At 42.4% G+C, this 26,470-nt stretch overlaps 2 protein-coding genes across 5 annotated transcripts in view; both read left to right on the top strand.

Annotated features, from left to right (window-relative positions):
* Positions 1-170: 170 nt before the first annotated feature.
* On the top strand, positions 171-23,231 carry heatr5b (HEAT repeat containing 5B). Of its 3 annotated transcripts, none has more exons than XM_079559685.1 (36): positions 171-219; positions 640-801; positions 881-1,092; positions 1,470-1,578; positions 1,666-1,815; positions 2,580-2,751; positions 2,839-2,993; positions 3,070-3,364; positions 4,300-4,455; positions 6,705-6,955; positions 7,085-7,196; positions 7,276-7,428; positions 8,116-8,215; positions 8,304-8,413; positions 8,948-9,111; positions 9,235-9,410; positions 9,537-9,642; positions 9,729-9,919; positions 10,326-10,485; positions 10,642-10,831; positions 11,215-11,384; positions 11,549-11,696; positions 11,789-11,968; positions 12,051-12,305; positions 13,962-14,143; positions 14,350-14,418; positions 14,734-14,913; positions 15,978-16,218; positions 16,982-17,197; positions 17,380-17,507; positions 17,975-18,119; positions 18,393-18,665; positions 19,949-20,173; positions 20,423-20,574; positions 21,383-21,596; positions 22,253-23,231. In XM_079559685.1, exons 2-36 carry the CDS (start codon positions 676-678, stop codon positions 22,558-22,560), a joined length of 6,174 nt encoding a protein of 2,057 aa, XP_079415811.1. In that variant the 5' UTR covers positions 171-219; positions 640-675; the 3' UTR covers positions 22,561-23,231. The 3 variants fall into 3 exon arrangements, with proteins under 3 accessions (XP_079415811.1, XP_079415812.1, XP_079415810.1); XM_079559686.1 differs by having other exon boundaries at positions 177-214; positions 3,070-3,319; positions 22,253-23,230; XM_079559684.1 differs by having other exon boundaries at positions 177-214; positions 22,253-23,230.
* Positions 23,232-23,649: 418 nt separating this feature from the next.
* Positions 23,650-26,470, top strand: part of LOC306965369 (striatin-like) — a 51,116-nt gene continuing 48,295 nt past the window's right edge. For both annotated transcript variants that reach the window (XM_079559745.1, XM_079559744.1), the window contains exon 1: positions 23,650-23,993. In XM_079559745.1, the coding sequence (XP_079415871.1) occupies positions 23,781-23,993 (213 nt within the window). In that variant the 5' untranslated portion in view covers positions 23,650-23,780. The remainder of the gene's footprint in view (positions 23,994-26,470) is intronic.

Raw genomic sequence — 26,470 nt, 5'->3', positions numbered from 1 at the left:
TTCCTCCTGTGGCAATGTTTTCGAAAGGAAAGCACGCGTATTTTACTTGAAATAAAAATAAAAATAAATTACATTGTAAAATCTACATATATTTGTATAAACACAGCATTTCCAGGTTTGGGTTTGTTTTTATATCATTCCATGTTTCCCTCCGGAGACATTTCATGTGACACCTACATCCTTCGTCGTCATTCATCCTAGCACCGAAGCGCTGGTAAGGTAAAGCAACCTGTCTTATCGTATGAAGGATCTACTTATTTAACATTATAAACAGATAGGTATGGATACAACCCATACGTAAATACCTTGAACACAATGGAGACATTCATTTGTGAGGGTGTTTGGAAGGTTTTAACAGGAACTAGCTTAGCTCCGTGCTAACCTGCTCGCCATCAGTAGCAGCTGGAAACTGACAACTGTCAACACAGAAATGACAAGCATTTTGGGCTGACATTTTAGACAGCATGCTGATAACATTCATGGTTACTTAAATGAAGTCATTTTTGTAAACACGACTGATCTCTCTGTTTGAATGTCTTATTAGCATTGTGGTTGTGTCATTGAAAGTTCACGTCATTGAAAGATTACCAAGAGACTACATGTTTTTAATTAACCTGTTATATGACGTGTGGTGTTTAGAAACGTCAGGAAAAGGCTGTGATCTCGGCCGCCGTTATGGAGCTGGCTCACAGTCTGCTGCTGAACGAAGATGCTTTGGCCCAGATCACTGAGGCGAAGAGGCCTGTGTTTATTTTTGAGTGGCTCCGCTTCCTGGACAAAGTCCTTGTTGCAGCAAATAAGGTCAGATTTGGATTTTATTAAGAAGATACACACATGTACGTTTGACAAGCAATCATGAGCAATGTTAATGTGTTGACAGATCGATGTGAAGGAAAAGCAGAAGAAACTAGTGGAGCAGCTGACTGGGCTGATTAGCAGTGCTCCTGGTCCACCAACCAGAAAACTACTGGCCAAGAACTTAGCAACCCTTTACAGTATTGGGGACACGTTCACGGTTTTCCAGACTCTTGACAAATGCAACGAAATCATCAAAAGCAAGGATGACACACCCGCGTACCTGCCAACAAAACTGTAAGGGCACTTTTATTTCTGGCTTTGCTTTTTTCCACTGATTGCACATAGGTTATAAACAGCTTTTGCTAGTTTCTCACATTATTATGTTGAGCATGATCAACTGCACCAGTGGATAAGCTCACTGTTAATCTGCAGAGTGAGGTTTTATGTTTTAAAGGGGATTAAGTGTACATTACCAGTGTGTTATGCTTTGAGATTGCCACTGATGGAGCCTAAACCAGAGTTAATGGCTCAGACTTACCCAAAATACACAGAAAAATTAACTTGAATCAACGTAATATAAAAATGTTTTGTTATTGTTTCACTTCTTACGATGTTTATATTTGTTTACTTGAATCCTATCCTGTTTGTTGAATTGTATGCATTTCTTGTAGTGCTGCTGTGGCATGTGTTGGTGCTTTTTATGAAAAAATGGGGCGAATGCTTGGGAGCTCCTTCCCTGATACAATCAACAATCTTTTAAAGGCTCTAAAAAGTGCAGAGGTAGGATTTGTCTGATAATGACTACATGTATATTTAGTATTTGCATTTTTTATTTACTTCTCTCTTTTATTTATTATTTTGCACTAGTCCCAGGGCAGAGGCGAGATCCTCATCAGTTTGCAGAAGGTGTTGAGTGGACTCGGTGGGGCGGCGGCCTCATGTCACAGAGATATCTACAAAAATGCACGCTCCCTTTTGACAGACAGGTCTATGGCTGTGCGCTGCGCCGTAGCAAAGGTTGGTTCCTGATGTCTTCACTTACAATTTTTATTGAAAACCATTTGCAACACCATTTGGGCCAATTTGGTCTCTGAACATAGAAGCTGGAAACAAAAATACACCTAATCATCACAATAACATGTTTAAATATTGCACTGATTCCATGTATCTCCAAAGATTTATACAGTAAATTGTAATTTCAAGGGCTGTTTTCTCAAAATGCATTTTTCTCACAATGTGGCAACAATATCTCCATGTCAGTAGTTCCTACAGACTTCAAACCTTCCAGCCTTGGCAGATTTTTTTCAGATGGATGATTCCTAACCTGATTTATTGAGTTGTAAATCAAATCAAAAAAAGGGCAAAATATTACAGATTTTTCAACTAAAATAAAGCTTATTTTAAACTGAACAAGATATCCAAAATCCCCTCTGAAAAGTCTTTGTAACTAATATGTAAACAAAATAAAACCATAATGCCTGGCTCTGTCCAATATTCAGATTTTTTCTGCAAAAAAAGGCATAAAACACCTCTATAAAAACAGAAAATTACAGGAAACTTGCAATATTTTTTTGCCATATTTATGTCAGTAATCTACAGCAAAAGATCAAATTGATTTCTTTTAAATAAAAAATAAAAATCCCTACTCACCTGCAATGTCTCACCTGTGTAAAAAAAAGTTTTTACTGACAATTTTTAAGCATTCAAAATATCAATCGATTTGACATCAGTGCACTTAGCTTTTAATAAAATGTTGTATGTTTCCCCTGTTTTATGTATAGTGCTTGTTGGAGCTACAGAATGAGGCGGTGTTCATGTGGACCACAGAACTTGAGAGCTTGGCCACTCTGTGTTTTAAAGCCCTGGAAGGATCCAACTATGGTGTCCGTGTAGCCGTGGCCAAACTCCTGGGAACAGTTATGGCCACTGCGCTGATGCCCAAACAAGCAGCAGGTACACTTTGTTCACACTAACCGCTTCCATGTGCTGCTGCCATGATCACTCTTATTAATGGTTGAAGTTGATCTTTTTACCTTCTAGTTATGCGCCAAAACGTGAAGCGAGCCACTCTGGATGAAGTGCTTGAGCTAATGTCCACTGGCTTTTTGCGAGGCGGATCCGGCTTTCTGAAAAGTGGGGGGGAGATGTTGAAAGGCGCCTCCGTTAGCCGAGAAGTACGAGTCGGCGTTACACAGGTGGGGTGGATTCTTATACTAAACATAATGTCACATAAGCTGTACAGTTTAACACATCTGTCCTTTCCCTCCACAGGCCTATGTTGTCTTTGTCACTACACTTGGCGGTCAGTGGCTGGAGCGAAACTTTGCCACCTTCCTGTCCCACGTTTTGGACCTGGTCTCCCACCCCCGCGCCACACAAACCCACGTCGAGGCTGTGTACTCGCGCCGCTGCGTGTCCTTCATGCTGCGGGCCACTCTCGGGGGCTTGCTCGGAGAAAAGGCGCAAATCGCCGCAGGCAAAGAAATATGCCAAGCCATCAGCAAGCAGATGAGGGCTGTGGGTAAGGAGGATGGGGGGGAAATATCACGGTTCAGAGCATTACAGAGTAAGTAGTCATCTATTTTTGACGTTACATTTGATAATCAAGCCACTTCTTTAAAAAATTGCATGGTGTGCGCTTTATTTGGCTTTGGGTTTCTGCTCCAGTGTGCCGTTCATTGAGGCGGATTTTTCCCAATTTCAGCTTCTCTCTTTGCTCTGCTTTTTATTTTAATTAGCAGTCTCATTGTTCTTTATACAGACACAAAGGCAACCAGGCCCATAACCCCTTAATCCATTGTCATCATCACATATTTTGTTTATCATGACAAACTCCAGGAAGCATAACCAGCAACAAAAGTAACTCAAAGTGCATGTGCTTGGAAGAAATATCGATATTTGTAATTGTAAACCTGCTTATGTATTTGCATCATGTCACATTACTTTGATCACTCAAATGCAAAATGGTGAATCTTACTCTGGTTTGCTTTGTAACCATGAAAATGTAGTTATATTGTTATTACCAGTTTCAGCAGGGGTTTGTAAAGAGTGTTGAAACAAAGGCACTCATATAGTTGACAATATGACTGCTACAGAAAAAAAAATCTACTTTTCAAGTTTCTCTTTGTCTTAAACAACTTCTCCTTCAGAGCTCTGGAAATATTTGTTTGCAGTCTTAAACTCTTCTATTGTGTATCCTGAATTTGGAATTACAAATGTTCGCCTATATTTCTCAGAGCTCTGGAGCTGAAGATCAAACTTGTGAATTTAGTGTTGAAACCCACAGCAGGAAGAGACTAATGTGGCTTATATTCCTTGTGATGTTTTTATGTTAAAGTAAATATATTCCTTCTTAAAAAAAAATCAAAAAGCCACATTGTCTATTAATGCTGTCCTCATTTATTAAAAAAGAAATCATTTTAAATTCATATTAAAAATACCAACATTTTATTTGTTTGTAAGCGTAGCCTTTCTTTGAATGCCACCTCTTGTGTTTTGCAGAGGCAGTCGTGAATGATTTGACTGGAGAAAATAAAGCCGGGGCCGCTGACGTCTCGGCCAGTCAGCACGTGATGGTGTGTGCCCTGAAAGAGCTGGGCAGTTTGGTGCAGAGTCTGAGCGCCACGTCTTCTCCTCTAATACAGGAACCCTCCATCGGTGAGGCAACTTTAGAGATCAGACAGAAGGAAAACACAGCTTTAAACACGCTTTGTCAATCAGAACCCTGAGCTTTTTATTAGTAGTCAGTCGTGTTAATGGAACTTAAAGTGGCTAGATGCAAGTTCGCCATTTCATGCTCATTACTGCCACCTCAGGTCATACATGTAACTGCACCTTCTATATCAAAGGTGGGGGTATTATGCAAAATCGACTTTTTCAAGCTTTACATCATGTTATTCTGTCATTCCCCCATTAAAAACATGCCTGAAGTGTTGCCTTGGCACATTCACGTATTTTTGAGTAATCTGTAAAAACTCTGATGGCAGCCATTTTAGGGATAGGTTTGCCTGATTCCTACTTGGAACGCCCCCACCTCCTGGAGACGCCTCCGAGCTTTCGTCACCAGCCGAGTAACCAACCACTGCTCCTCAGCAGAGCCCCCTCCCCACTGATGCCACAGACAGCGTGTGGAGGGGGCGTGTCGGAAAGGGTCAGAGGTTCTTAAAGAGACAGAGGCCTATTTCAAGACATTCGCTACAGCCATTTTGAGAGAGCAATTTTATACAAGGCAGTTATTCTAATTTACTGCATTTACAGACCAACAGAAGGTTTCGTCACCATTGTAGTGTGATATAGACTGGTGCTATGTGACTGAAAAAAGCATAATACCCCCTCTTTAACAGTGTTGGGAACGTTACTTTTAAAAAGTAATTAGTTATAGTTACTCACTACTTGTTCCAAAAAGTAACTGAGTTAGTAACTGAATTACTCTATAATAAAAGTAACTCGTTACCAGGGAAAGTAACTATTTGTGTTGCTATATGTCAAAGAATTTTGTTTTTTTGTTGTTGCTGTTTTCACAAGTCAATTGAAATGGTTAGAACAGACAGGTGTTCAAAGATGTTCAAAGATGTTCATAGTAACTGAATGAACTGAATGGGGGGTGAGTGGGGGAGGCCCCTGTGACTGAGTGGTATTGTATTTGCGCCGCTGTTTTATTAATGTAGGAATATGGCCGTATTCAAAGAGAATGGGGAGGAACAAGAGTAACATGTGCCAACGATCAGGGCAGACTTTACGCACAAGCATGATGTCTCTCCGTGAAACAATCGACAGCAAATATAAGTTTACATGCCCCAGAAGGTTAGTGGCCTTGCACTGTTCTATGGAGCGGAGAGCGGGGAGAGAGGAAGAAGAAAGGCGCTGAGAGAGAGAGGGAGAAAGACGTGTCTCCACCGCGTCCACTGCGTCTTTGGGTTAAAAATAAGTTCCAACACTACTGATCAATGATCACCAACTTGATTCTCCCCTGCGGCTGCACCGCGCTGTGGGGATGACAAGCCGCGGGTCGGGGACACAAGTAGTTTATGGAGCAGAGAGCGCGATGCAGTACTCTGCACGGACAGTCAGATGTGCGTGTTCTGCTCCGTCAGACTCCGCCCACCCTCTCCACTGCTCTCCCCATGCTGACACCGCGGCGCTTCATTCAGCCCAATTGTAACGTGCCACTTTGTTTACCCAGTAACGATAACGGCGTTGTAACGACGAGGAGAGTAATGAATTAGATTACTCCGTTACTGAAAAAATAACGCCGTTACCTAACGCCGTTCTTTTAAACGGCGTTATTCCAAACACTGCTCTTTAAGCTCGTGCATGATGGCAATTCAGACCCGAAGTAACAACTTTTTGAGTGACAGTGCAGGATTTTAGAGGCAGTTGTGGTGAATATGTCTGGGCTCATTCTACACCTTAGGACATGGCTGGAACATGTAGGGGGATGAAAATACATAGTTTTAACATTTTTAAACACATGTTTTCTTTTCTTTTTTTGAAGGGATATTTCTTGTGTCTCGAGAATGTTCACATATAATTGCCAATTGGAAATGTACTTCCTCCTTGACTGCGCACTCAAATCACAATATATGTTTCCTAATGTTGTGCAGCCAATGTTATTCTAGATTATAATTAAACTAAATGTATAGAGCAGACTTCTTGACTCCTCAAAACACAAACACAACATTTACCAAGTGTTCATAAAAGTGGATCAGCAGCGTAGTCATTTGTGCATTTTCTTTTCAAGCAGCTTTCTTTCATTTACACATCTGATTTGGGCCCTTGTAATGTAATATATGCAACTTCAAATGGTAAATCCGTTGCAACATGCCCACTTGCACTCACTATTTAGCATCTGTCTCGTTAAATTTCCCCCATTATAGTGATGGAGTACAATCGGTTTCTTTCTGCAGGCCTACTGGAGACTGTGACCTCGGTGCTGCTCCACCCCAGCATGGCCGCACGCCTGGCCGCAGCGTGGTGCCTGCGCTGTGTGGCTGTGGCTCTGCCCTATCAGCTCACTCCTCTGCTGGACCGCTGCGCCGAGAGAATCAACAACCTGAAGAGCTCCCCCGAGGCTGTGAGCGGATACAGCTTCGCCATGGCCGCTCTGCTTGGAGGGGTGCATCAGTGTCCTCTTGGCATCCCCCACTCTAAGGGCAAGGTGTGGAGTTAAGAAAATACCATATTCTTCATGTGTTGGGAACTGTTTTGCATGATAAGCCTATAACACCTGTAATATGGACCTTTCCAGTATATTTCAATCATGGCCTCTGTGGTTTATTGTTCCTAGTTGGTGGTGAGCATAGCCGAGGATCTGCTGCGGACGGCTGCTCAGAACAGCCGCCTGTCGCTGCAGCGCACTCAGGCGGGATGGCTGCTGCTGGGAGCCCTCATGACCCTCGGTGAGATTTGACAAATTCTCCCCCAGTGTCCTTTCGTCGACCCAAAGCTCAAAGATATAACCTCTGCATTCGCGCTTAGGTCCGGCCCTTGTGCGCTACCACCTTCCCAAGATGCTTCTTCTGTGGAGAAACGTGTTCCCTCGCTCTCAGAAAGAACTGGAGGCGGAAAAGGCCAGAGGAGACTCTTTCACCTGGCAGGTCACTCTGGAGGGCCGCGCTGGAGCATTGTGTGGTAAGAGAGACGCTAATCAAGCTATTCATGGGTTTACAACATTTAAAATAACTAAGTAACTTGTTTACTTCAATAAATCCTTTTCGTAGTCCCTCTGGGGGTAATACAAGTGTTAATGGGATGATTAGGGGGTCTTTCGTCTCCCCCCGGTGTCTCTGTCCAGAAAACCACCCTTGCAGAAGCTAACAGGCTAACGGGCAAAGCTAGCGCCACTTGTGTAATTGGGCTGTGGCACAATTTACACTATCCTTCTCTCCCTTTGTCTTTTCTGTCAGTGTAGTATTTACTCTCAAGGACAATTGTCACCTGCAGTGGCGCTTATGGCCTCTAGGGGCATCAGTTACTTAGTCCTGCTTTAACTCCTTTTACATGGCAAGTTAGTTTGTGGGACTTTAGTTAGATTGGAGCACATTTTTAATCCTGCCACACTGTTATTAACCAGTGTAGCTTTATTCCCATTTCAAGCATCCTTGATTAGACAAGGCTCTTTCCTGTGCAGTCTATGCCAACTCAGTACATCTGAACAATGGGAGAAAAATAAGGCATTTGGGTGATTTGGAAATAAAACTTATTTCACTTTTTGTCAAAATAATAGGCAGTAAAATAGACCTACGTATTCCTCCAAGAAACAACAGGACTTGTAGCTTATGTTTTGCTGTTTTTACCATCTAACTTTTTTTTTTCTAGCCATGCGCAGTTTTGTGGCTCACTGCCCTGAGCTGCTGACCGAGGATGTGATTCGAAGGCTAATGACTCCCATTGAATGTGCAATGACCATGATGGCCCAGTGAGCATGATTTATCAAAATATACTCCTCAATTACTTCTAATTTCTCTTATTTTGTCTAATATTACTTTTTTTTTTTGCATTGTCAGTGTTCCTTCAATCATCAAGGTCCATGGAGCACATCTCAAAGCCAGTGCTGCCATGGTGAGACTCCGACTGTACGACATCCTGGCCCTGCTGCCTCCGAAAACATACGAAGGTAAGAGTTCTGAGAAGATTTTAATTTTGTTTCACAATAGAGGAATTTGATTTACTAAGGCGGCTCTGATGTGCTTTAAAGCGCAGATTTGCAACACATTAATGGGTGTGTGCAGTCAAGGTTTTGTAATACTATGTAATTGCATAACCGCAAACTAGGTAGGTTCAGGAAGCACTCACGGCATTCTGTTCATTCTTTTTTTCATATGTAATTTCAACACTAATACTGAAAAGGTTCTTGTTTTTTTCCATTATTGAAATGTCTACACTCAGCTATTTAAAGAAAGAAAAGAAAGAAGAAGATTTATGCATATTTCTTTCACTATGACTGATGGTAGTTTAATGGGTCTGTAATTTCTGGATACATTATGAACCCACTGTTTTATATTATCCATCATATCATATCCCTAGTAATTACACATTTATGGAGCACTAAGTAGTTCTATTGAGTTATGGGGATATTGCAGGGTGTCATACAATAACCAAATGTACCTGTGTTGGATTTTGTTGTAACCAGTGCCATTCATTTGTGTAGGCAGCTTCAATGCTCTCCTCCGCGAGCTGGTGGCGGAGTTCACGCTGACTGACAATTCAGCGAACACCACCACTTCTCTGCTGCGCTCGCTCTGTCACTATGACGACAGCGTGCTCATGGGCTCCTGGCTGCAAGAGACCGACCACAAGTCGATAGAGGACCAGGTACAATCACTTTTGCCTTGGCCCTTTTCTTATTGGACAAGCTCTGATATTTTTGCTTCTAGTGATTTTGTATGACAGTTTTAGGTGTTTCAAGTATGATCCTTCTATAATGTGTAATTCTAGCTGCAGCCCAACAGTGCGTCTGGCAGCGGAGCCCTGGAGCATGATCCCTCCTCCATCTACCTGCGTGTCCCGGTCGGAGAGGCCATCCCGGGGCCTCTGCCTCTGGGCGTCTCTGTCATTGACGCTTCAGTCGCTCTCTTCGGCGTGGTCTTCCCTCATGTGTCCTTCAAACACAGGTGTGTGGTTTGTCATTTCAATAGCCTACAGATATTACTGGCACCAGCAGTTATGAGCTCTTTCAAGCCTAAGCAAGAAAAGTGGCGTACATGAATTCATAAATGATGGTCTTTTTTGCGCTGAAGGTTGCAAATGCTGGATCACTTTGCCGAGTGCATTAAGCAAGCTAAAGGAGTCCGACAACAGGCGGTTCAGCTCAACATCTTTACTGCTGTCCTCAGTGCTCTTAAGGTGCGTAAAACAGCGCCCACATCATTAATATTATCGCTTACTCGGCACTTAGCGCTTAATGCTTTATTTGTTTGGACTAATTTAAGGGCTTGGCTGAAAATAAGAGCACGCTGGGCCCGGAGGAGGTCCGTAAATCGGCTTTGGCTCTGGTGATGGGAGCCCTGGACAATCCTAACCCCATTCTCCGCTGTGCGGCCGGGGAGGCCCTGGGCAGGATGGCTCAGGTGGTGGGAGAGGCAACTTTCATCGCTAGAATGGCTCAGACCAGTTTTGACAAGTAAGTATTTGATCACAAAGACCACCAAAGTGAGACAGTCATGTTGTTTTACATCCATCACACTGTGTACGTTTAGATGAGGTTTTAACTTGACCAAAATGAATAGTGAAGTCTGTGTTTTCGGTCCAGAGATTTCAGATACAATGAAGGCAATGCAGAATACAATGAAATATCAATACATGAAGCAAAAAGGACAATTTGTGATGTCACTTTATTGTTCTGGTTGTTTTTAGACAATGGGAACCCATACTATACACTAGTTTGTTGGGGTTTTGTTATTAGGTAATTCTACAGTGTGACGATTTGTTGATCATGAGAAACATTAAACTATTTTCCATATATAGATATTTTACTGTACTGTGTGTTTACTTAATGTATATCCTGACATACCCTCATTTGTGTACAGGCTCAAATCAGCCCGTGATGTCGTATCCAGGACGGGACACTCTCTGGCTCTCGGCTGTCTACATCGATATGTTGGAGGGATTGGTTCAGGGCAGCACTTAAAGACCAGTGTCAGCATCCTCTTAGCTCTGGCACAGGACGGCTCTTCTCACGAGGTCCAGGTGAGGTGAATTTAGGTTTCTATATAGATCTTGATTTGATTTGACCTGCACATCAGGATTTACAGTGCACAGAAAGCCTAAAATAAAGACAAAAAAACGTGGATTATTTTGAGACACAAAATTGCTTATCTCATCGACTTTCCTATCTTTTCTCAGACCTGGGCGCTGCACTCCCTGGCCCTCATTGTAGACTCCAGTGGTCCCATGTACAGAGGCTACGTTGAGCCCACTCTGTCCCTCGTGCTCACGTTGCTCCTGACTGTGCCTCCGTCCCACACAGAGGTTCATCAGTGTTTGGGCCGTTGCCTGGGGGCCCTCATCACCACTGTAGGACCAGAGCTAGCAGGTAACTAACTATTTATAGCGAGGCACGTTTGGATGTGAGATGTGCGACAGCTGTGGTGTAACAATAGATTATTACAATGATGATGATCGGATATTAGCCAAGACTGAAATAGGACTAAATCTAAATGCAGATTAATCCAGGACTCAACCAGGGGCTAAAATGGATTTAAGAAGTACTTTACTAGTAGGAAATGGACTGAACTTGGACTATATATAGCGTATTGAGATGTTTGGGCGCTGTTCTCTTTCGCCCTTTTTGTACAGTATACATTTTACATAAATATTTGCTCACTTCTGACAATGATGTATTTCCAGCAGGTGGCAGTATCATCAACAGACTCCTGTTGTTGCTCAAATCTAATTTCTATTCGATGTGTCCTTTAGGAAATGGTGCTACTATCTCCACCATTCGCTCGTCGTGTCTTGTGGGATGTGCCATAATGCAGGATCACTCGGACTCTCTGGTTCAGGCCGCTGCCATCTCCTGCCTGCAGCAGCTGCACATGTTTGCACCTCGCCACGTCAACCTGTCCAGCCTGGTCCCCTGTCTCTGTGTAAGTGATGAAGTATACCACTTGTCTACAAATAAGCACGGATTATGAACATTACTCTCTTGGCCATACCTGCTATCTTCTATAAAACTTGAAGGATCATATAAAACAAAGAAGTATGTTTGGTATAGTATTGTATTGTAAATCATGGGGGTTTGTCTTTGTAGGTACACCTGTGCAGCTCTCACCTGCTCCTCCGTCGCGCCGCTGTGGCCTGCCTCAGACAACTCGCCCAGAGAGAGGCCGCTGAGGTCTGTGAATACGCCATGAGCCTGGCCAAGAAGGCAGGAGACAACAAAGACAACTCCGCCATCAGTGAGTGCAATGGGCAAACCACCAAAAGACTGTCTCCAGAATTCTCGGTGTTATTGTGTTGGTAAAATTACCCCTGCTTTGTCTCCAAATAGACCTGAACATCACAGAGACGGGCCTGGAGGGAGTTCTGTTCGGGATGCTCGACAGAGAGACGGACAGGAAACTGTGCTCGGACATCCACGACACGCTGGGCCACATGCTGTCGTCGCTGGCCGTGGAGAAGCTCTCTCATTGGCTGAAACTTTGTAAGGATGTCCTCGCAGCAACTCGAGGTAAAGGTAATGTACAAGACAGCCCCCCGTTATTCTACACAGAGAAAATATGTCGGTGTTTATATTTGTTCTCTGTTTTCAGATGTTGGTGGCGCGGTTGCTTTTGAGGTCGAGAGGGACGAGGAGGACTCTGAGAAGAAGGACGAAATTGACGACGACACGATGTTCACGAGCCTCGGCGACGATGACAAGTCAAAGCCGTCAGTGGCGCCGCGCTGGGTCACTCGAGTCTTCGCTGCCGACTGTTTGTGTCGGATCATCCTGCTCTGTGAGAACGCGGACAAGACGCACTTCGACCTGGCAGCTGCCCGTTCCAAACAGGCCAAGACCCCCAAAGGTACCATTAACTACCTACGCAAGTGCACAGATGTAATTACACCATGTCAATCAGCAGGACAGAGATCATGAGTCCACTAAAACTGAAGTCTAGTCTTAATGTGACCGTGAGAACCACATTTAGTCATTTTATTTCTTATGACAGTCAACATCTTGTGCATTGTCTTGAGAATGGCATTATATTTATCAGGCATCATTGGTTACAAGCTAGTATATTCTTTGTCCAGCCTCTTGGACTGAGAAAGGCATCTTGCACAAAATACCAAGTAAATAAAGAGGACTACACAACATAAAGCAGAAGTATTTACTGTGACAATCTCAGAGAGAAATGTAAAATAATGTTACTTATTGTATCCTTTGATGCAGTGTTAATTTCGTCGACTAAAATATTTAGTCTTAATTTTAGTCAAAGTGATATTTTTGACGACTAAAATTGGACTAGAACTAAATTAAACGTTTCTCATGAGACTAAAACTATGACTAAAATGTCCAGATATTTTAGTCGACTAAAATAAGACTAAATAAAAATGAAAAGGAGAGACTAAAATCATCTAAACTTCTATTGACAGTCTGAAAGAGCCTCAGATCATGTAAATTCACTGCCAAATGAACAGGTCAGAGCTTTGTTCCTGTGAAAGCAGCTCCATGAAGTTGAGGACCTGGATTAAATATGATTATAATGAATATTATAAATGCAAAGTTGACTAAATTAGTCTTAAATTTAGTCGATTAAATTGACATGCAATTTTAGTCGACTAAAACTAGACTAAAATTGAAAGTTTTTTTTGACTAAATCTCGACTAAAACTACATTTTAGTCAAAAGACTAAGACTAAAACTAAAATAAAATATGTTGTCAAAATTAACACTGCTATGATGGTACTTTTGAATAGGTTTTTTTCATGTAGTCACACATAAATAAATCTAGAAACAATATTTACTCTTCAAATAACATGAATGTTTATGTAAAACATTTGTCTGTGGGTTTTTTTTTGTAAAATTTATGAAGTAACACCCTGTTGTAAAAAATAGCATCTGTATTTTGGTGACATCTCATTTTGCCGACACGTCACACTAGACAAGGAGGAACACAGTAATTTTCCTCTGGCCGAGAGTAGACAAAGCTAATACAAGTGTAGGTCTCTGAGAGGAGAGTATGGTCCGTGAGCCGCAGTGTCCGGCTAATCTCTTGAAAGGTGCACTTCAACTAAAACTCAATTAGACCTCAGCCTCAAGGCCGTATCCTGTTTCCTTTGATGCACCACTAAGCTTTTTCTCTGTACAAATTGTACATTTTCGTCTCGTCAGGTCTCTTGGATTGGAATTACAAGAATTTTGTTTGTTTTCAGATTTGTTTTGGTAAACGCTCCACAGTGAGTACCCGCTGAGCAAATATTGAGATTTTTACCATATTTGCTATCATACCAACTTTTCTGAAGTGGCTGAAATCTGGTCTAAGCTAGTAGCCAGAAGCTGAATGAAATATTAAAGGGCTAAACAAATCTAGGGCTAAGCTCGGTCCCAAGAAAGAATTTGTACTCAATCAGTAATAGAACTGGACTATAACAAGCCTGTGCACCACCATATTAATCTGCGTCACAGTTTGGCAGACACTGGTCTAATGTAACGTTATAAAACTATTTTTCCTGTTTTTCCAGGAGATCTGCTGGTGCTTCACTTGTCTGACCTCATCCGCATGGCCTTTATGGCGGCCACAGACCACAGTAACCAGCTGCGGATGGCGGGGCTGCAGGCCCTAGAGGACATCATCAAGAAGTTCGCCTCTGTTCCTGAACCCGAGTTTCCTGGGCATGTGATCCTAGAACAATACCAGGCCAATGTGAGTCCATTAAATATTTATTAAGTTTAATTATATATATAAGCATGATGTGAGGGGAAAAATGCAATATGCAGTAACTTCTTGAGTATTGAGATGACTATATTATTGTGATAGCTTTATCAGAACTGTTTATTGTGTCAAGTTGCACTGCATTTCTCAGCGCTGATGGAGGAAATGAAGATGAATCCTCTGTTTGATGCTTTTAGGTCGGAGCAGCTCTCAGACCAGCATTTTCACCCGATACTCCGTCTGATATAACGGCTAAGGCCTGTCAGGTGAGATCGTCTGCCTCTAAATCAAAGTATCATTGACATTGCACATACTGTACTACTTGATAATATGAGCCTTATTAGACAAGATTGGAACACGCACAGAAACCGTAGTTACTTGTAAATCGCCCCGTCAAGATTAGAGGAACAGCTTTTGACATTGATGCAAATGGACGGGGACGAATATGAAGCTTGTCTGTTCGCTGCATGACATGTCAGTGCTGTATAATGAAGAAGCGTGTGAGCTGTAACATATACCATCAGTGTCAGAACGGAAAGCGCTGTTGTGCATAATGTCCCCCTCCCGTTTTGTGCCGTCAGGTTTGCAGCACGTGGATCGGCAGCGGCGTGGTCAGCGACCTCAATGACCTGCGGAGAGTCCACAACCTGCTGGTCTCCTCCCTGGACAAGGTGCAGGCTGGGAAGGGCTCGTCCAGTCAGCTGTACAGTGAGAGCGCTACCACCATGGAGAAACTGGCTGTTCTCAAGGCGTGGGCTGAGGTAAGAGTTTGTTTGTCTACTGGGGGTATAGTCCCTGGCCGAGTACCATATTTACCAAGATATTCCAGGAGGCTCATTGAATTGTAAAAAGTATGTATTGTCTAAAAGTGACATGAATAGTTTGTAGTAATATCAATGATGAAGACTTAAAACACAGTAATTTAGATACATTTCATTGTGTTCACTTGAAGGGCGTTACCATGGTGACTGCCGACAGACTGTGAATATAATAGACACATAACTGCTTGGCGTTACGTTTGTAGAGGCTTTGACAACAACAAACAATGCAGTATGGAATAAACCACTGATATTGTGGGAGCTGTGATCCAAATCTGGCTGTCTGTTCCGTTCCTTTGTTTTTATGGTAGCTTATGGTATTTATAATGTTATTTCAGAGGGATGTACATAAATCAACAAATCGGTTCACCAGTCCATATTTTCCGATGTGAATTTGTAAAAGTAAAACCCAAATTTTTGATTAGTTTGATTAGTGATGCTTCATATGGTGCAGAAACATTAACCCTCTTAACCCCCGTCTTAATCAAGTGCATTTTCTCCAGTTCAGCTTTTCCCAAATCGAAAGGTTTACAGCCTATAGGCCAGTGCAACGCCTCATTTGAAAGCTAAGACCTACAAAGCTAACTGTCATTGGTGTCATTGATGTGTTGTCATTGCATTATTGTGTCAAGTTGCTCTGCATTTCTCAGCACTGATGGAGGAAATGAAGATGAATCCTCTGTTTATTGATTTTAGGACTCACATTTTTGTCCTTTTTTTTTATTGTTTATGTGTCATGTCATCATCCCTATCTCGTTTTGGCACTTTTTTTCAAGAAGCTTTTAGATTTGGGTAATGCTAACTGGAAAAAATGTGCTCGGTTCAGGTGAGGTTTAGGAGGTTGACCTGCTAGCCTCCCGAGCAAGCATGATCATTGCGCTTGCTAACGTTTTGAGTGAAATTGTCCATTATTGTCGTTCCATCTGCAACAAAGCATTAGCTACATTTTAGATCCACGAGGAGCCAACACATCAGCAACATATTTACATCCCTATTTCAACACTTAGGTTTATGTGATGGCAATGAAGATCAAGAAAGAGGCGGAGTCTCAGCCTGCCAGGCCTGTGAGGAGCGGAGATGAAGATGAGGATGACGATGACCTCGGAGCTGATGTTTTGCCGCCGGACAGTCTCATCACTTTGGTCCAACCGGAGCTGCCGTCTCTGAGCCGCCTGTGGTTAGCCATGCTGCGAGACTACGCTCTGCTCACCCTGCCCGCCGAGTTCTCTAGTCAGCTCCCCCCTGACGGTAAAGGGCCACTCTGAAAGCACATGGAGTTATGGGGTAGGATTTGTGATTTGTTTGGTTGCCAGTGGAAACCCCTAGAAGCAGGAAGAATCGGTGTGAGATTCTTGTTCAGATATGTTCATTAAATAAGAAGGATGTCAATCGGTTTATTAGAACTGACATTACACAGCTGATCTCCATGGTAACGCCACACTGGGGTACAGCTAATAGCTTTACATGGACTTCTAGTGGGCAGAAACTAATCAATATTTATCTCTAAACGTTTTAAGTTACATAGTTAAACCTTATTCCCTCTTGACCTGAACCTCTTCCAATCACATAAAAAGTTTCAAGCATTTACGCGATGTCTTTTATTGGCCAGCAGACCTTTTATAATGCATTGTTAGACCTGTAAACTAATCACATTTGCTAGTCATTCATCAGCATTTTAGGCACATGCTTTGTAATATTACTATAAAATGTCAATGTATTGCAGCATAGACCGTGGTTTTAGTAATTTCCTGTTACCTCTGACAGTCAGAAAGTAGGAAAGCTGAGCAAGTCTATCGAGCTCTGTTCAGGTTCAGTTTGACAATAATTAAGTTCTCCATGTGGTTCATAAAAAACATTGGTGGTCTGGACACAATGCTAGTTTAAAACAAAGGTTTGCAAATAAGCTGTGCCTTGTGCTTCATATTAGACACACAAGATGACCAGTAACTGTAACTATTATGTTTTTATCCTCATAGAGTATTTTTCTCCTGTGTGTTGTTTTGCTCTTCAGGTGGTGCGTTTTACACTCCAGAGACCATAGACACAGCGCGGCTCCACTACCGCCGCTCCTGGGCCCCTGTGCTCCACGCTGTGGCCCTGTGGCTGAACAGCACCGGGTTCGGAGAAGGCAAACCAGAGTCTCCCTCTGACCCGTCTAAGGCCACAGGAGTCCCTCAGACCAAGACCTTTGAGGAATCTGTCCGAGATCGAATGCATCTCATTCTGGGTAGAGTTTACGTTTGCTAGTATTTAGAGTGTTGAGAGTTTCGTCGCCTGGAGCAAATGGTTATTGTGTACATTCGGAAAAGCAATGAGTGTTTGTTTACCTAAAAGCAGCTTGTCCACTTTACATTGACCAACAACAATGGAGGAGACACACCCTAAGTTAACTTTTGCGTTTCCTCTCAGGTGTCAGCATTGAGTTTCTGTGCTTTCCTCGTCCGGAGGAGCCCATCGAGAATGTGATGTCCTGCCTGCAGGGCCTGTGCACTCTGTTCGAGTCGCCATGCGCTAAGACGCACATTGCAGACGACCAGGTAAGATATGATCACAATGATGTTGGCTCGCTGTTGGTGGCAGATCAGCAGTTTTCGGATGTGTTTAAGAGTATGATTGCACAAAAGTGGACTTTGGAGGTTCTTTTACCGGTGTTTGGTAACAGTTTGCCAGGGGTCAGCTGTAAAATATGACTCATATAATGTTTAAACAACACCCTGGCCATGACCTTTTTGCTTGACTTTAGTTTATAGTTAGTTTGTATTCACTTTATTGGCCCAAGAGCTCACTTAGAGGTTAATGCTCTTGGATTATGGATTTTTTGTTTTATATTTGGAAACTCTCTCGTATGATGAATTCTCAGTGGTGTATTTCATCTGCCGCAGATTTTACAGTATCAATTCTTGAAAATCATAATTCTAAAATTATAGTCTCAACGTTAACCAGAACAATATTAACCACAGTCAAAATTACACACCCCTCCTATACATTTTCCAATTTTCTACAGCTGTTGGCAGTGGAGCTCCTGAACGTGCTGCACAGACTGTTACTGACCCGGGACCCTCCTGCAGTTCAACTTCAGGTCACGGCTGTCGTCCAGGAGACCATCAAAGCAGCCCAGGAGCAGCTACAGCAACAACGCACCTCCAAAAGTCGGTCACACACCGGTTTACACTCACTTTTACTTATTGTTCATTAGCTTGTTGATTTTTTACTTACTTACTTACTTACTTACTTACTTACTTACTTACTTACTTACTTACTGTGCTCATCTAGGTCCACTTTAGTTCTTTGTCTAAGCTCTCAGTTGTACAGGAGATTCCTATCAAAGACAGAAACTGCCAAGTACAGATGATGGGTTGAGAGCTTTTTACTACAGTCCTGTCAGAAAAATAATGCTTCTACTGTGTCCTTATTATTCGCAGATAAGGATGAGGAGGTGGAAAAGGAGTCCATGCCGGGCCTGGGAGAGGGAGGGGACACCGGGGAGCTGGTTCCGGGTAAATCCCTGGTGTTCGCCTCCATGGAGCTGCTGGTGTTCATCCTGGTTCGCCATTTACCGCAGCTCAACACCAAAGTGAAGGAGTCCCCCAGCCACGCAGCGCTCAGGCCCCAGAGGCTGCCCGAGGAGAGCGCGCGGCTGGTGGCCAACACTGTGTCTATCCTGGCCGAGCTGCCCTCCCTCTGCACGCCAGCTGGTGAGGCCCCGGGCGAATTACAGCACACAGAGCTAAATGGGGAATCTAGGCCCAGATAAAAACATTTTATATTTGGGCATGGTGATGAAATCAAAATATATGGAGGAAAAAAGTATCATGGGTTTTATTAAAACTGAGACGGATATAATGTTTTTCTTGTAGTTTCAAATCGAAAGTTTGTAAAATCGAAATTCAGTTTTTGGTGCATGTTTTGAGCATGTTTAGAAGCATAAACACTGGAGAGAAGACTTACATATGAACTGCTAAACTAATATGAACATCACATCAATTTCAAAACATGTCTGTAGAGCAGGGGAAGGCAAGTTTGCGTCATGGAGGCCCGATTTTCATCATTCCCAAAACACCCAAGAGCCGAACTTCAACATTGTAGCCTAAAGTAAATAATTATTTTCTGCAAATGCCAATGTTTTACCAGTGGTTCCAAAGAGGCAGGGCTTTGGGACCCAGCATTACCCGAGGATGTCAAGCCGAGGACCCAAATAAAACTGTAATTTGTCATGTATTGTATAAAATATTGTATTTTCCACACAAGTTTTTGTTGAACAAGCAGTAGATATCCCATTAAGACTGGAATTATGATCAAAACAACCCAATAATATGGAAAATATTGAATAAAAGTTCCCTATAGACTTGCGACCCACTGAAAATTGGTTCCGTGACCCACTTTTAGGTCCCGCCCCACCAGTAGAGAATCACTGTTTAACATTATATATGACCAAGCGGGATGTTCTGACATTTTTTAAATACTGACACTATTTGTAGCATTTTTAGTACTGTAACAGGTATTTGGTCTCTTATTTGCACAATAATATTTCTCAAAATCATCTTGGGGGCCAGAGGTTCTGTGCTGGAGGGCCGGATTTGGCCCCCGGCCCTGACGTTGCCTACCCCTGCTGTAGAGCCCTAAACTTCTGGGTTAGCTGGTTTTATACATGTTAAAATCCCTATGCAAGACAGATAATTTTGTTGTTTTCAGAGCAAATTATATTAGCCAAGTAACTGGTACAGTGCGTCACAGCTAGAAAGCATGTACAAATAGAGTATTTAGGCGTTCAAATTGGATTAAAAAGCATTATATTTGACTTGCTGCCACCTGCAGAAACCCTGTGTGCGTCTAAACACAATACTAGTCTCTAAACCAGTAACAATGTTTAAGTAATCCCGTCCTAAATGAATGTGCTAGCCTTTCATTTTGCCTGACTTTGCCTCCAATTTGTGACCTTGAATCGCTAATGTTTCTGCCCGCTGTTGTTGTTGTGCAGGAAGCATGACCATCCTTCCCACTGCGCTCTTCCTCATAACCGGCGTCTTGAGAGAGACCGCTCTTAAAACTGCTGACAATTCGGTGCCTGCCCCCGTCTCGGCCGCTCTGCAGGCCATCAAAGCCATTATAACGTCTCCGCTGGCCCGTGAGGAGAGCATCAAGACGCAGTGGACCAGCCTCGTGAGGAGCAGCCTGGCCTCCGTGCTCGAATACTCACAGTCAGGTTAATACGGCGTTTACAGATTAGAAACAATTGTAAGATCACAATGTCAGGTGGGGGGGGTAGGAGACACTGTATTCCTGTAATCAAAGGACTTCATAGACAGAATGTGGATTAAGTAAGAAAACCAATATTACTCTCATGCATTTATACTGTATTTTGTTGCAGTGTCCATTATATTGATCCAAACCACTTCTCTTGAGGCTGCTTGAAGCTCTTGCCTCTTGCAAATGTTTGTTCTTATTTGTTTAGATGATTCCCGGCCCGACATGGATGACGTGAGCATGCTGACAGCGATCACACTGTTTTTGCTGTCTGCGGGCAGTGAACTTGTCGGTGTGACGGTGCTGCAGAGGGGCTGTATGGAAAGATACAGGAATGCCCTGAACTCCGGTGATCCCTGGGTAAGCACGTGCGGATCTGGCATTTTAAAGGAACAGGCCACCGTTTTTACACACTGAGATATGTTCTTACCTGAGCTTAGACGAGTTGATAGGTACCTTTCTGGGCTTTGTGCGTGGAAGAGCTTGGTGGTTTCTCACTTCACCCCATTTGGAGCTATAGGAATATACTGGGAGAGGCCAAATGCTAACAACACCTTTGGTCTTTTTGCGTGACTGAGGGCACACAGTTCTTCCATACTGAGATATGTTCTTACCTGAGCTTAGACAAGTTGATGCGTACCTGTCAGGTCTTTGTGCGTGCCCGTGGAAGAGCTTGGTCGCTTCTATCTTCACCCAGCTTGGAGCTATAGGAATATACTGGGAGAGGCCAAATTCTAGCAACACCTTTGGTCTTTTTGCATGACTGAGCGCACAGGTACGTATCATCTCGTCTAAGCTCAGGTAAAAACATCCCATTATGTAAAAATGGTGGCCTGTTCCGTGAAGGCGTTGTATAATGTAAATGAATTAAAGCTAGCATTGCCTTCTATTCCATATTCGTCTTTGCTTTCCTTTATTTTAATATTAATTGGGCGAAATTGTGCAAAATAAAGAAACAAAAGAAGGTTAAGTCCATGATTAATTGTATTAAATGAATGATTCCATGTCTCTACATTGAGAAAGCACTACTTTGGTCACAGTCTTTGCGCTACAGATATTGAAATTGGACCATAATTTTCATTAAAAGCATTCAATTTGACTCACCGACTCCTGTAAAACCAAGGATTTTGCACAAATGTAATGTACAATCTCTTTATTTCTCGAACAGATGGAAGCCCGATGTTATCAGCTGCTCCTGTCAGTGTTTCAGCACTGCAGCCGGGCCCTGTCCACTCCTTACATTCACGCACTGGCTCCCATTCTGGTGGAGAAGCTGAAGGCTGTGGAAACCAACCGACCCCAGACCAATGTGGAGCTACAGGCCACACAGGAGGGCATCAGGGTCCTGGAGACTCTGGTCAGCATGGGCGAAGAACAAAACAGTGAGTCATATATAGCGACCTACTACTTTCTCTTGTCTTGTAATGTATTCTTAAAGGTGTCAGAAAAAACACATTTTATATCCAATAACAATGTTTTTATTAGATATTTTAATTGATCAGAATTTTAGATTTCTATGTTTATACCTACAATATCTGTCAAATATTTCCTACAATGTGTAATAGAATTTTTAGAACCATTACATAAATAAATAAATGATCGGTAACATCACATCTGTATATTTTGCCCACAGGATTAGTCTCTGTTTTACATGTGTTTTTCTTGAAATGATTTAGGTCATCCGGCCTTCCTTCCTTTTGTTTTAGTCTATTAATTGTCATAGCTGGCTGTGAGGAGATTATGTGTCGCCGTCGAGGCAGATAATCCTTAACATTGTCCACTAAAAATACATGCATATGAGTAATCTTTGTCTAAGAAGATTATTTGGACATTGGTCGTCTGAGATGAAGCGTTCCTTGGCCTTATTCCCAGTGAGCCTCTTATCTGAAGGAAATAGATGTGTGGTCGCAAATCAGACTTCACTTGGATTTTTTTTTAAAACATAGTGTCCTCAAGTAATATTATCATATCATTAGCTAATATCTGCTGAAGTGTGTTCCACGGTATTTTGACTAAGCTTCTTTTTTATCATTTCCAGGGGTCCAGTTATTGGCTCTACTTGTACCCACCCTTATCTCCTACCTCCTGGATGAACAGGCCATCTCGTCTGCCCCGCCGGTCTCGAAAGGTCTTCATGAGTTTGCGCTTCAAAACCTGATGCGCATCGGACCCCTTTACCCGGCTGCCTTCAAGATCGTCATCGGTGCCGCCCCCGAGCTCAAAACCCGCCTTGAATCTGCCATACGCGCCAACCAAGCCAGTAGTAAAGCGAAGGCTGCAGCCCGGCTCGCCCAACCCACTGTACAAGCTGCGCCAACCATAAAACTCAAAACTAGCTTCTTCTAAAGACTGCTCGAACATGCTGGAAGAGGTTTTGTTTTTACTGTAACAAGATTGTCATATATGTCATTTGCGGTTTTATTTATTCTGTTTTACTTATTTCGGATTAACTTTTTAAGTTCTTATTGTAAATAGTGACATTTATGAATGTTTAATCATGCTGCTTATTTGACTGGATGTAGTTTTCAGACTCAAACTCTTGTATAAAGTCAAGCGTCATTTGTTGATTTTTTCTTTACATTGACATTACATTCCTTATTTCTTCTTTTAAATTAGTTTCTGTGCCCCGTGTTGCAGTACATGTACATAAAGGTTGAATAGATAAAGTTCATATCAGGATTACATGTTTACATTGTTAAACCTTAACATAAACCTTGAGGCTTAAAAGAAGACAGAGGTTTGTATGAGCTCTCAATCGTGCAGGATTTTTTTCATCGTATGGAAAGGTTTTAAATTGTCATATGTTCTACTCGTACTTAATCTACTGAGTTCAGATCACGGCTTAAAATCTTGTCTTCAAGAAGGTGCCAGATTTAAGGTGTTGCCATAAAATTATGTCTGCAACTAACATTTTTATCAAATATGAATAAAACATTTTAAGGATAAAACGAAAGTGCATCAGTATTCTACATTTTCTTCTCTGGCATAAATTGTCCATAGTGTGTTTGAATTAACTGCTTGTGAAATGGCTGTTAAGCACAAATAATAAATTATTTTATTTGAATTACTGTGTATCAATGTGTTATTTAAAGCTGAAGGAACAGATGGACTTTGCTGCATTAGACACAGGAAATGTATCATTCTCTGGTGTTAAAACTGAGTTTTCTTAAGTCTGTTTTTTGCAGGTTTTGTACTTGCAAGAAAAACAAATCATGGATAAACATCACCAATTGTTAAAATATTAATTAGATTTAGATTAGACAATAGAGGAATTCACCCAACCACATATTACGATGTATGTTTGAGTCATGATGGTTGATTAAGGCTTCATTATCTGTAGATTATTTCTGTGTGGATCATAGACTTGGTCAAATGAATCGAGCGCTCCCTCGCGCACGCTGTGGGCGTGGCGCACGCGCTGACGTCACTCTGACAGCCGCTGTCAGAAGAGAGTTCACTCCTCGAGCGAGAGACGGAGCCCCGTCGATCAGGTTTTTGCCCTTCCTTTGGTATTTAGCTATAAAAATCAGAGATATAACGGAGAGAGCGTAACCCCGAGCCCGGCCATGGACGAACAGGCGGGCCCCGGCGTGTTCTTTAACAACAATAACAACTCGGTTTTAGCCGGCGCTGGGAAAGGACCGCTGCCCGATGGCGACGCAGGGGAGGCGGCCAGGGCGCAGTACAGTATCCCGGGGATCTTGCACTTCCTGCAGCACGAATGGGCCCGCTTCGAAGTAGAGAGGGCACAATGGGAGGTGGAGCGAGCCGAACTACAGGTAAAACACAGCATTATACGTGTAGATGATGTATGTAGTGGAAATAAGGGGGCCGCATTTGTGAGGATTTCTGGTTAGTCGCTTAGAGTGGCTCTGCCTGATTGTTCTGTGTTAGCCTCTTAGCATTAGCTTTAGCGCTAAAGCAGCTGCAGCGCCCCCATGACCCGACTTCTCGACGACTATTTGCGCCCTTACCATTACTTAAAAACACATAAGTCGCACATTGGCTTTCCTTTTTGCACGGGCACTCAGCAACATAGATAAATTCGCAGTGTAATACTGTGTTTATTGAAACTAATCCCACATAGTACATGGCGTTGTTGACAGGGTCCGCTGTGAAGACGCATTGGCTTCGGCGCATCGCACTTCTTGAATGGTAGTAGTGAAGCAATTAACATTCCTGCACGTAATTTTCAAAAGAGGAAAATATGTTTAAAAATCTTAATGTCTTGTAGATGTTGCTGATTGCCCAAAGACTGTATATTATGGAAACTACGCACTGGTCGTGGTTATGGTGGTGCTAGCTGCCATGTCACTGCTACTGCTGGAGTCAAAGCCCTTTTGAAATGTTCGCCACTGTCAACCTGTTTGATACAGACCCCTGGGTTTATTGGCCCATCTCAGACTGAAGTTAATGGCTTTGGGACATCCAGTTATTTGCTCTTTTCCACTTATCTCACTGTTATGATCCTGCACTTTTCAATGGCAAGCTTTAACACAAGAAAAGTGGAAGATAAGGCTACATTGTTCTCCAGATGATCACTCCATATGATATAACACCGATTTGAATCAATATAAGTGCATAGCTTCATGCTTTGTTTACCCAGACTAGTTTTCTGTACTGTATTGCCTTATGTGATTATAAGAATGTTGCATAGAATGATTAAAAATGTAATTAAGTGGACATTTTAATTGTTTAAAATCTTGCTTTTTATAAGTTTATTCCTTTTAAGGGCATTGTTCCCAGCGTGCAGTCTGTCCTCTTCATCCAGCAAGCTGATGGGAGGAAGTCAGTGTGTTGTCTGTGTAGTAAATAGGGGTGGCCATTGTAGTAAGGTTTTTTTTTTTTTTTCCCTCTCATTGGGTCTGAGCTGATGTGTCTGTGCCTGTACAGAGCTTCCTGTCTGCCGTCTGTCACAGAGCGAGCTTATCAGCAGAGCGACAGCGACCAAAAGTCTCAATAGGTGGTTTAGTTTGTGGCGGCAAAACGATGCGCGCTCGATTTTGAGTTGTGTGGGCTGCTGACTTTGTAGATTTGAAGTTGTAAGAGATTTTCATTAAAGCAAACATTTAAACATCTTCATAGCTTTGGCTCACAACCAATAACTTTTTGAATTTGAGGCCAGAAAAGTGCATTTGCTTGTTTTAACAAAAGGATGAAAAAAATAAAATAACAAAAGGATGAAATCTCTGACAGACAGTTGATTGTCATTGATTACCGGTAGTTGGAAACGTAGTTTGGTCACAAAACCTTAAAGGTATACAGGAGGATTTTTCCGAATTTTGGGAAAGAACCGCCTCTCCACTTTTTAAAAAAAAATGCACAACGCTCTACCTGCCTCCGAGGAGGAAGAATCTCCCAAAAACACTCTGGTCTTGTTTTTCTCTTCTGAAGCCTTTCTCTTCTTCTCATACACTTTTTCTCTTGCGACCCTCTGCCATTTTCAAACGACAGCGTAACTCACATAGGCTTGAAAGTCGACGCACGACGGCCTTACGTAGGCATATCACCAGAATGATTGACACTTAGGAGGACCAATCGTCTTGATGATCCACCCGGAAATAGAACATCCTCCGCTATACCTTTAAATAAATCTGTACAGGAAATGGAATTCATCCTTGCAGCTTCATTTAACATCACATTATATCGTCTTGTGATATAGTGTGTTATGATTAATAACCTTTTATAAAAGTTGTTTCTCAATTTCTAAACTTGGAAAGTAACTCAGATCTTAAATTGATAAACCAGGCTCAAGTATAGCAGTAGAAATACGGCCTTCTGTTGTTGTTGGAGTCAAATTTTTCCACATGTGTTTACAGTTTCCTCTCCACACAAGGGCGTGAAACCTGCAGCACTGGTGAATGTGAATTCTCACCTTGTAATGCCCTGGAAGCATGAGCACAAGTTAACACTCATTTCGCTTTATCAAATCACCACATCCCAGCCGCAGTTGCCTCACAGAGCTGCATTAATACAGCTTGATATTTTATCTTCACGGCATGTTCAGACTTCATAGCCACAAAAATTGGACACTTACAAGATGACATTACAATGATGCGCGTTTGTTTTCTCCTCACTTCACTTTCGCAGAGATTTAGTAGCTCAAAGTCCATATGAGTTATCCTTGATATTTAAGTGGGAAACAAGCTTTACATAAACAAGATATCCTTTTTACTTACCTCCCTAATGTGTAGTTTTACAGCAATAAGTCGGACTGTACATTATGGCACCGAAAGGATAGATGTGCAACCCTGTC

Source organism: Gobius niger, assembly GCF_951799975.1.
Source record: "Gobius niger genome assembly, chromosome: 7".
Taxonomy (NCBI): Eukaryota; Metazoa; Chordata; class Actinopteri; order Gobiiformes; family Gobiidae; genus Gobius; species Gobius niger.
The sequence above is the reverse complement of the archived record's forward strand: the minus strand, read 5'-3'. Positions and strand labels throughout refer to the sequence as shown.

Coding starts and splice junctions, on each gene's coding strand:
- heatr5b (XM_079559685.1), top strand. CDS start 676: ATGGAGCTGGCTCACAGTCTGCTGCTGAACGAAGATGCTTTGGCCCAG. Junction 802..880: donor TCCTTGTTGCAGCAAATAAG/GTCAGATTTGGA, acceptor ATGTGTTGACAG/ATCGATGTGAAGGAAAAGCA. Junction 3,365..4,299: donor ACGGTTCAGAGCATTACAGA/GTAAGTAGTCAT, acceptor TGTGTTTTGCAG/AGGCAGTCGTGAATGATTTG.